This window comes from Euprymna scolopes, chromosome 18, assembly GCF_053919585.1.
Source record: "Euprymna scolopes isolate OS-2025 chromosome 18, ASM5391958v1, whole genome shotgun sequence".
In the NCBI taxonomy this organism is placed as follows: domain Eukaryota; kingdom Metazoa; phylum Mollusca; class Cephalopoda; order Sepiida; family Sepiolidae; genus Euprymna; species Euprymna scolopes.
In genome coordinates this window covers 27,259,087-27,269,683 of record NC_136499.1, presented here as the reverse complement: position 1 = coordinate 27,269,683, position 10,597 = coordinate 27,259,087, and the positions used below count along the sequence as shown (strand labels likewise).

The window sequence follows — 10,597 nt, the reverse complement described above, 5'->3', positions numbered from 1 at the left end:
ATCCCAACAAACACAATCACAGACTTAAAATAACCTCATTTACGCAGGCGCCAAAATGGTAAGTATGAATCTCAAATCAGAAAAACAACCAGGAACAAGCGGACCGACAAAACCTGGAGGGGAAATAAGACTAGAAACCCAAATACACGGACATAAAAAAGAAACCAAAATGATCAACAGGAAGAAAGCAATGTAGAAAAAAAAGGAATATTGGAAATGTAACTGGCAGGGAGAGGCTAAACAAGAAACATGAAGAACTGGACCAAAAAATAAAAACAAAAGAAGCGAGATTGAGACGATATAGATATAAATCTGAACAATGCAAACAAAACAGAACATTTGAAACTAATGAAAGCCAATTCTACCAAAATGTGAACGGAGGAAAAACAAAAACAGAACAACCAAATCCGACAGAAACAAAACTCTACTGGAGTAACATATGGGAAGAGCGACGAGAACACAGTAGAAATGCCGAATGGCTGAAAGACATGAAAGAAGAGTTACAACAAATCGAAGAAGGAACAGCGAATGAAATCAGCAAGGAAACCCTAAAGAAAACCATAGGAAAAATGGCAAACTGAAGAGCACCAGGGCACGACGGGATACATGCATACTGGTTCAAAAAATTCACAACCTTACACGAAAGGCTAGCCCAAAACCTGAGAAGATGTATACGTACCAGACTGGATGACAAAAGGTATAACCATACTGCTACAGAAGGACACGAAGAAAGGAACCGTCCCTAGCAACTATAGGCCAATCACGTGCCTACCCACCATGTGGAAGATACTGACAGCACAACTGAGGGAACAAATCTACCACTCACTGAATAATCGTGGACTCATACCCGAGGAACAGAAAAGATGCCAAAAAGGGAAAAGAGGAACACATGATCTGCTATATGTTGATCAAAAGATCCTAAAGGAGGTAAAAAGTAAGAATAAAAATTTAGGCATCGCACGGATCGCCTACAAAAAAGCGTATCCCCCAAGCATGGATAATAGAATACCTAAAAATGTATAAGATACTAAGTGGGATCACCAATGTAATAGAAAATGCAATGAAAACATGGAGACTGGAATTGACAGCAGATGGACAACACATAACAGAAATTAACATACAAAGAGGCATCCTCCAAGGAGATTCATTATCACCATTACTGTTCATCATAGCCATGATGCCCTTGAATAGTATTCTGAAAAAGTGCCAAGCCGGATACAAGTTCCCCAATACGGAGGAAAAAATGAACCACCTGATGTACATGGACAGTCTGAAACTCTTTGCAAGAACCGAAAAGGAGATAGAGACACTAATTAGCACGACCAGGATCTTCAGCCAAGATATCCAAATGGAATTTGGAATGGAAAAGTGCGCACTACTAGTTATAAGAAAGGGAAAACTGGAAACGACAGAAGGCATGGAACTACCCAACCAAACAGAAATGATGGCACTAGGGGAACAAGACGACTATAAATACTTGGGAATTCTGGAAGCGGACACCATCAGAGCAACAGAAATGAAAGAGAAAATTGGAAAGGAATACCTCAGGAGAACAAGAAAACTCCTGGAAACTAAATTATATAGCAGAAACCTTATAAAAGATATAAATACATGGGCAGTGTCACTAGTGAGATACTCTGGACCGTTTATAGGATGGACAAAAGAAGAACCGATCAGCTCGACTAGAAAACCAGGAAATTCATGACCATGCATAATGCACTACACCCAAAGGACGATATTGACAGACTCTACGTGAAAAGGAAAGACGGCGAGAGAGAACTGATCTGTATAGAAGACTGTGTGAAGGACACACACAAAAAAAAATAACTAGAAAAATACATAATGCAAAACACTGAAAGAATAATTATGGCAGTGAGAGATGCGGAGAAAACCAACAAAATAGAAAACAGAGAGACAAATGACAAAACCAGAGAAGAGAAATGGGAAGAGAAACAACTCCACGGAAGATTCATAAGAATGACAAAAGATGAGAATAACGAAAACACCTGGACATGGATGCGAAAAGGACATATAAACCGAGAAACTGAATCCCTAATAACTGCAGCACAAGATAACTCGATAAGAACCAACCATATCAAAGCAAGGATCGATAAAACACAAGAAAACAGCAAATGCAGACTCTGGTGACAAAGAGACGAAACGATAAACCATATAGTAAGTGAATGCAGCAAACTGGCCCAAAAGGAATACAAAAACAGTCATGACCAAGTGGGGAGGACGGTGCACTGGGAATTGTGCAAACGACTGCACTTTGAGCATACAGATAAATGGTACAAGCATAAATCCGCAACAGCACTCGAAAACGAGAACCACAAAATCCTATGGGACATAGACATACAGACGGACAAACCTATCCAAGCAAGAAGACCAGATGTCGTAATAATTAACAAGAAAGAGAAATCCTGTCAAATCGTAGACTTTGCTGTCCCAGCTGACCATAGGGTGAGTATGAAAGAAAAAGAGAAACGAAGCAAATACACAGAACAAGCCAGAGAGTTAAAAGGAATTTGGATGATGAAGAAAATCAAAATAGTATCGATAATAGTAGGAGCACTAGGAACAATCACGAAAAACCTGGAAAAAAGAATGTCAGAAATTGGAATCAGAGGAATAGTTGCAAAAATACAACGCCTACCGATAAGTAAAATGGCTGAAATATTAAGGAAAACCATTGAATGCGGAGAATAATACAATACGATATAACGAAGAAGCGTTACAGGGAATGAAGAACACCGAAGCTGCAGATCTACATGCTCTACCCACCCCCCAAACCATGCATCTCTCCATTATTTCACCACCGTTCCCCCCCCCCCAAAAAAAGTGTTACCAAAGAGCCGAGAAGGGTCAAGGAGGATGGAAAGACCGAACAGGGAGCACTGGCCAGACCTCCGCTGGACAAGTGCGAAGAGAACTGGGATCTTGGGGAGTCTTATAGGCCGTCGGCCCAGAGTGAAAATTCTTAATTTTAATGAGATGTAAAAGGGGTGGGCATGATTTTTGGATATAATATGTATAAAATCATAAGAAACATGGAAAAAAATTTCACAAGCAAGATTATGGTGCATTAATAAATAATTTTAATTTTAATGCACAAAAAAATGCTAACTGTTAAGTTGCCTTCGTACAAAAAAGTAGCCATTCAGAATACTTCTTTTATTTACTCCTTACAATCTACCAATCACAATCATCGTAGTGCGAGTTAAAAATTCAATATGGCTGCCTCCAGTGAAGAAGAAATGTTTGTAAACAAAGACAAAAAAGAGTGCGTTATGTGCATATTTCCAACTAAAACATTGAATGTTAGATTTTTTTCAGTGAAGACATGGACGCGCTTTTTAGAATATGTTAAAAAATGGAAAGGTTTACATGGACCACAAGCAGAAATTGCGAAAAACTTTGACTTAAGCTGTGATTCAACTGAAATACCACCTCGTGTTGGGTTTCACCAAACTTGTTATGCACGTTTCACGGATTATCAGAAAATTGAAAGAATTCAGAAAAAACTAGAAAAGAATACTGATAACGTTTTCGAAGGTAAGTTTAAGCTTTTAATAATTTTTATTTTTATTGATACGTATTTGGAAAGAGACAATTTTTCTTATACTCCCTCTATTCACTTAGGCAAGTACGTGTGAACTGAACAGCATGAAAAATTTTATGGTAGGAAAAAATGGATTTAGAGTAACATTTCGTATATAAATTTAATGGAAAATCATCCTCCATTTCCTGGAGACTATTGTTAATTTTTTTTTTACCATTAACCCTAAGTCTGAGTGCCAAGATTGTAATTTACCCCCTCCTCTCCCAATAAAAAAACGCACAGAATTTATCTTCACTAGAAAAAAGGTCAACACCTCTAAATTCTAAAATATATTTATTCAATTTAATTGATTTTTAATTTTTTTTTTTTTTTTTTTTTTTTTTTGTAAACTTCTAAGTTGTACAATCTTTTTTCTTCTCGGGGGAGGGAGCGATTTAAATGAGGGTGTTAATCTACATTAATATCTTTTCAAACAATTGAATATGTACATAAAAGTTGGCATCTGTTTTAGAAAATTTCACTTGTAAAGAAAACAAAAAAAAAAAACTAGAGTTTATTTCTATTTACTTGCCTCCCCCACGAGAACATAGATACAAAACAGGGTTTTATTGTGGGTAAAATTTAGTTCACCAAAAATGTATTCTGATTAGAACAAAAATTACAATTGCCTCAGTTTAGAAAGATTTCTCCTTCACAAATCTGAAACAAAAGATAACCTGTATTATCAGAATAAAGGGTACACTTTGCTCTTAGCCAAATGCTGTTACTATTTAACAGTTTTCATAATTTCAATAATTTTAGCTATTGGTTTTAATCTGGAAATGTTTCATTTCTTTTATGATTCTAAATATAGATACAACTGTCTATGGTACCATTTCTTGATTCTAGCACTTCCACAATCAGTCACTTGACAATCTATTCCATTAACCTTTATCCTCGTGTGGCTTTTAGCCTTGATAAGTGGTAACTCACTAGTAAAATAAAGTGCATTGCATATTGAATTTACCTACCAATTCCAATGATAAATATATTGCATGATTTTGTAAACATCCCTTGGTCCGATTAATAATGAGTCACCAGACGATTTAATTGTAGAATGTAAATTAATAACATACAATTTTTTCACAGAAGTTTTATCAGCACTATACAAAAAAAATCTTAAATTTTTAATGAAATGTTTTGGATTTATGAAATAATGATTGGATATTTTTAATTTGAACTTTTCCATATACTTTGTTATTTCAAATGCATATTAAACTCCTAAATATATTTATTTTTACAGGGTCCCCATCTCAAGAAAACATTGATGCGACTACTGCCGAAAATGATGATCCACCAGCTAAAAAAAGACGGGTTCTTCGTTCCAATTTTGATCGACCATCTTTGCCAGCTAGATCAGAGCATATTTTACCAGATGTTTGCATACTATGCCAAAAAGTAAAAACTATAGTGTGCAAAGGATCTGGCAAAAGAAACAGGGAAAAACTTGTCAGATGTTCGACAATAGAAGCTGCTAATTTAAAACGAGCAGCAGAAGAAAATGAAAATGAATCACTCCTCATGCAAATAAGGAATAAAGATTGTGTAGCAATCGAAGTGAAATATCATAACTCATGTTACCGTGACTTCACTCGATATTTAACCAAACCAACCAAAACCGAACACTCTGAGCAAACTTCATATGCTAAAGCATTTGAGGTCTTTGCGAAATTAGTCCAAACAAGGATTATCGAAAACAAGGAAATCATGAGACTTAAAAAATTGAAAGATTTGTTTGTCAAACAGATTAAAGAAACACATGGAGTTGATGCGCATTTATATAAAACAGGATATTTAAAACAAAGATTAATGAAAAAATTTCCTCAATTATGCTTCATCACTCCTAAAATGAGATCACAAGGTGACATCGTGTATGTAAATGACATTACAGTGTCTTCTCTTGTAGAGGAAAAAACAGTACTCCATGAGGAAACACATACCACAACTCCAAGTGAAACAGAGTCGTCAGAAAATGACACAAACCAACAAACAAGTCATGTACGCTCAGATCCAAATCCTCTTTCTAACTTGTACATAACAGCTATGGATCTGAGAAATATTATTCAACAAGTAAAACCTCCTTCGTTATGGCCGCCAACAGCAGAAGCATTAAATTTGCAGGAGGCTGAAAAGATGGTGCCCCATATTTTATTTAACTTTCTTGCATGGATAGTTGGGGCATCTGAAGATTTGTGCACAGAAAAAATAATGGATATATCTGCATCCGTCTATAGAAAGATTTTGTCTATTTCACAAGACATTATATTTTTGTCTTCTAACGGACGTACATTAATGCCAAAACATTTATCACTTGGTATGGCTGTACGCCATCTGTCTGGATCTGCCCAAGTGATTGGTTTATTGAATGGTTTGGGACATTGTGTTTCTCATTCGGTGGTTTTAAATCATGATACAGCACTAGCTGAACTTGAAATCAATCGTGGAGAAAATTCTATTCCATCCACCATCCAGGCAGGTATTCCAACAACTTTGGTCTGGGACAATAATGATTTTGGTGAGGAAACTTTATCTGGACATGGAACAACACACAACACAACTGGGATAATAATACAAAATATGTTAGTCGAACCGTGTGCATCTAAGATTGCAGTAGAAGGACTCAAAAGAACACGGAAAAGAACATTGGAACCACCAGAAGTAAATTTGGCTACATACACCGGTGGAAGAAAAGATGGCCCACTACCATTTGCTGAACATGTTTCACTTCATTCAGATCGTGTATTTCTGCAAAATTCTCTAAAACTTGATATAGCGTACTATATCACAAAATTCGGCAGTGAAATTATATTACCATCTTGGACTGGGTTTAACCAACTCCTGTGCAAAAGGGAGATTGCATCAAAATCTACCATAGGTTATTTACCCGTAATTGATGTTAGCCCCACAGAAATGGATACAGTCCTTACAATTCTAAAAAAAAGCATTGACATTGCAGATCAACTCAAGTTAGAGTCTCTTGTTATTGTAATGGATCAAGCAATCTATTCAAAGGCACAATTAATTAGATGGAGAAATCCATATTTCATGAAGAGATTGGTGATTCGACTTGGTGCTTTTCATACAGCAATGTCCTTTCTTGGGTGTTTGGGAAAGCGTTTTCGTGATGCCGGGCTTCAAGATATTCTAATAGAATCAGAAGTTGTTGCTGTAGGCTCAATAAATGGAGTTTTCACAGGTAGACACTATAACAGAGCAGTTAGAGCCCATAAATTAGTGGCCGAAGCAATGCAGCATATGCGTTTGACAACCTATTTAAACAGCATTCCTGAAGAAAAGGCAGAAAAAGTGAAGCATTTAATGACATCCTTGTCACAATCATTCCCAGGACCTCAGTATGAAGAAATTCTGAAGGGAGAACATTTTCAAAGTTTTCTATCATCCTATGAAGAATTTATACAGGTTGGCAACAAAAAGCAAACTTTTGCATTCTGGAGTTCTTATATTGACATTGTAGAAATTCTTTTACTTTTCCTTAGAGGTATTCGAGAGTCAAACTGGGAACTTCACTTGGCAAGTGTTAGACAGATGTTACCTTGGGTGTTTGCATATGACCATGTAAATTATAGCAGATACCTTCCAGTTTACTGGTTGGAGATGTCTAATCTCGCTAATACTCATCCAGTGATATATACACAATGTATTGGAGGAGATTTTGCTGTTCAAAGAAGCTCAAATGCCTTTGCTAAAATTCCTTGTGACCAAACCATCGAACAAACTGCTAATCGTGATTCAAAAACAAAAGGTGGTATGACAGGCTTCAGCACAAACAAGAGAGCCGTCAACAGGTGGATATGGTCCCATCATGCGAGAGGGTCTATTACCCATGAATGTGAAACTATGGCTGGCAAAGGAGAACGAAGTGGAACACGATCAGATCTTTTACACAGTCGGATGAAACATGATAAGCTTGCTATTGGAAAGATAATAGACACAGTAAACAGTATGTTTAATCCATTTGAGTATGAACCAGCTGAGTTGATCCATATTGCATCAGGATTAGTTGCGACACAAGATGTTCAAAATGATCTGCAATTTGCTAAGGCAAGGGGCGAATCAGAATTTGAAAATTTCTGTGGGCAGCGTCTACAAACGGGAGAAGTTGATTTTTTTGCCCCGATGAAAAGAATGAATTTAAAAACATTCTCCAGTATGTCTAAAAAATCAAATCATCATGTCCACGGAAAGGATATCACTTTGGAAGCAGATAGAAATCTCCTAGCAAGATTGGTTGTGATTGGTAGAATCCGGAACATTAATCTTCAAGAATTACTGTCATATTCCTTAGGTCCATTACCATTGTCCCTTGCAAATTCACATGGATCGTTGGTTAAAACTAATAAAGCAAACTTACTTCATGCTTTAGAAAGCCATGCTAACAATCCTATTGTTGAGAACCCTATAGTAGGTGGCATATATATAGTGGATGGTATGTCGCTGATACACCAATTAAATTTGAACAAATTACAAGGAGAGAAAACATTTCTTAATCTTGCTCTTGTTATTTTGAAAAGTTTAGTGAACAGGGCAAAATCGAATCATTCTAAAGAAATTCATTTTGTTACTGATACATACCAGCAGATCTCTATAAAAAATATCGAGAGGGATAAAAGAGCTGCTACTAGCTCTCAGATAAGAATCCATGGTCAGCTCCTTCCTCAGCAATGGAAGAAATTTCTTTCAAATGGAGAGAATAAAAAGTCCTTAATAGAATTCTTGGATGAAACATGGTCTAATGTTTCAACATCAGAGCTTAGAGGAGTGAAGGTATTCTTGGCGCATAACAAGAAATGTCATTCCTTCTCACCTGGAAAAGAGGCAAGTGATATTGTCATCCGGTTAGAAGAGACAAAACTTTGTAGCTCACAAGAAGAAGCTGATACACGGATTTATTTGCATGCTTCTTTTGCAGCCAACACTAGTACGGATGTAATCATTATGAGTCCTGATACCGATGTGTTTGTAATTGGAGTTTCTTTACAAAATCTTATTCCCGCACATTTATACTTCCACACAGGAAGAGGAACAAATTTGCGAACAATAGACATCAAGATGATAAAAGACAACATTGGAGAGTCTGTCAGTCAAGCCTTGATTGGTCTACATTGTTTTACAGGATGTGATAGTGTCAGTTCATTTTACGGAAAGGGCAAAAAGAAAGCACTTAGTTTATTACTGAGAGAGAATGAGTTTTGTTACGCATTCAGTGATCTTGGTAATGAATTTTATGTGAAACCAGACACAGCAAAATCATTGGAAATGTTTGTTTGCAGGTTGTATGGCCAACAAAATGTCACAAGTGTTAATGAAGCCAGATACAACATGTTTAGATTCCAAAGAAAATTGGAAATCACAATGCCTCCAAATCAAGATGCCCTGAGTGAACACATCAAGCGAGCTAACTATCAAGCAGGTACGTTTTATAAATATTTAATTTCCAATTATATGTAAAAATTAAATATATGGAGTTTCATTGTTATTTGCTTATTAGAAAGGATGAAAATTATTCAATATTAATGTTAATTTCTTTCTTTTTTCAGGTGTCTATAAAAGGAGCCTCCATGCAAATCCTGATATACCATCCCCTGATTGTCATGGATGGAAGATAGAAAATGGAGATTTAGTAATCCATTGGATGAATCTTCTTCCTGCTCCAGACAGTTTAATTGATTTAATTAACTGCTCTGCCAAATGTAAAAAAAAGTCATTGTAAAGACGTTAACATTTGTACATGTCTCCAAAACAGGGTCCCATGCACAGATATGTGCAAGTGTGCAAGAGATTCTTGTTATAAAATTAGTAAAAACATTGGACATGATGATGATGACACTGATGATGGTGATGACGACGACGATGATGATGAAGTGGCATAAGCAGTGATCAGTTTTAAATAAAAGCATATATGATCTTATTTACTAACATGTTGTTTGTTTAACTTTCATTAAAAATGCCTTTTTGTCCTTTAAATCTGTGTTATTATTCATAGATTCAAAAAAATACTTTTTAATGAAAATTGACAAACATTGTATATTTTACCAAGTTGATGTGTATAAAAAATGACACAAAATCGCAGCTCTACCTCAGGTTTAAACGACCTTGTTACATACAAAATATAGCAATAGATTTGTATGACTAATAATATTGGTAGACTATAGGTGTCTCTACATGAGAAATATCAAAATGTAAATCTATTTCTTTAGTTATCCACAGAAAAGATTGAAGTTGTTTCAAATAAGATGTTTGAAAAAAGCTTTTTTAGAAAAATATTCCCTATTTTGAAGCATAGTAAATATATTAAGTCCAATATTTATGTATTAAATGATGAAGAAATAAATTGGGAATAAAATGTGCTAAACTAGATGTCTGTATTGTTATCGGTTTGTGTGCTACTAAGGTTTAAGCAAGTCATAATGTTCTATTTGATGATTGTCGGCCATCTTTAAATATGGCCGCCGTTTTCATTAATGCGCAACATTTGTGCTTGTGAAAAAAAATATGATGTTCAGGAGTCTATTGGCATTCATTTGACACCATTTTTTCTTCCACCCCCAACCGAGGTCACAGAATCAAAAATCTAGAGGGATTTTGACCTTTGGGCCCATAGCCTATTAGTGCCACTCAAATTCCAGTATAAACCAATGGCCACTGCCAGCGAGAAATCAATGGTAAGAGGCCGTTACGATGATGCAAATCTATTTGCAAATGCTATCGAAGGAGGAGGAGAGAGCTGGACGTCTGGGGAGACTTATTGTCACTCAGCTTCCAGAGAACACCACAGGTCTCCAATCAGATCGTTTGGTGACTTGTGTGAGAGCTCTATGTGAGCCGCCGATGATGATGATGATGATGATGATGATGATGATGATGATGATGATGATGATGATGATGATGATGATGATGACATATACTAAATATATATATATATATTTTGCTTGTATTTTTAATACGAAAAAGATCAAAAGGAAACCTTTGGCAGAC

The 10,597-nt window shown here is 36.0% G+C and overlaps 2 protein-coding genes across 2 annotated transcripts; both read left to right on the top strand.

Annotated features, from left to right (window-relative positions):
- Positions 1-2,957: 2,957 nt before the first annotated feature.
- LOC145297938 (uncharacterized) lies at positions 2,958-5,880 on the top strand. Its single transcript, XM_080144280.1, has 3 exons — positions 2,958-3,555; positions 4,845-5,737; positions 5,836-5,880. The coding sequence occupies exons 1-3, from the start codon at positions 3,234-3,236 to the stop codon at positions 5,878-5,880; spliced, it is 1,260 nt and encodes a 419-aa protein (XP_080000406.1). The 5' UTR covers positions 2,958-3,233.
- On the top strand, positions 5,827-9,979 carry LOC145297548 (uncharacterized). The gene is made up of 2 exons (XM_080143515.1): positions 5,827-9,032; positions 9,160-9,979. Exons 1-2 carry the CDS (start codon positions 5,894-5,896, stop codon positions 9,330-9,332), a joined length of 3,312 nt encoding a protein of 1,103 aa, XP_079999641.1. The 5' UTR covers positions 5,827-5,893; the 3' UTR covers positions 9,333-9,979.
- Positions 9,980-10,597: the final 618 nt, after the last annotated feature.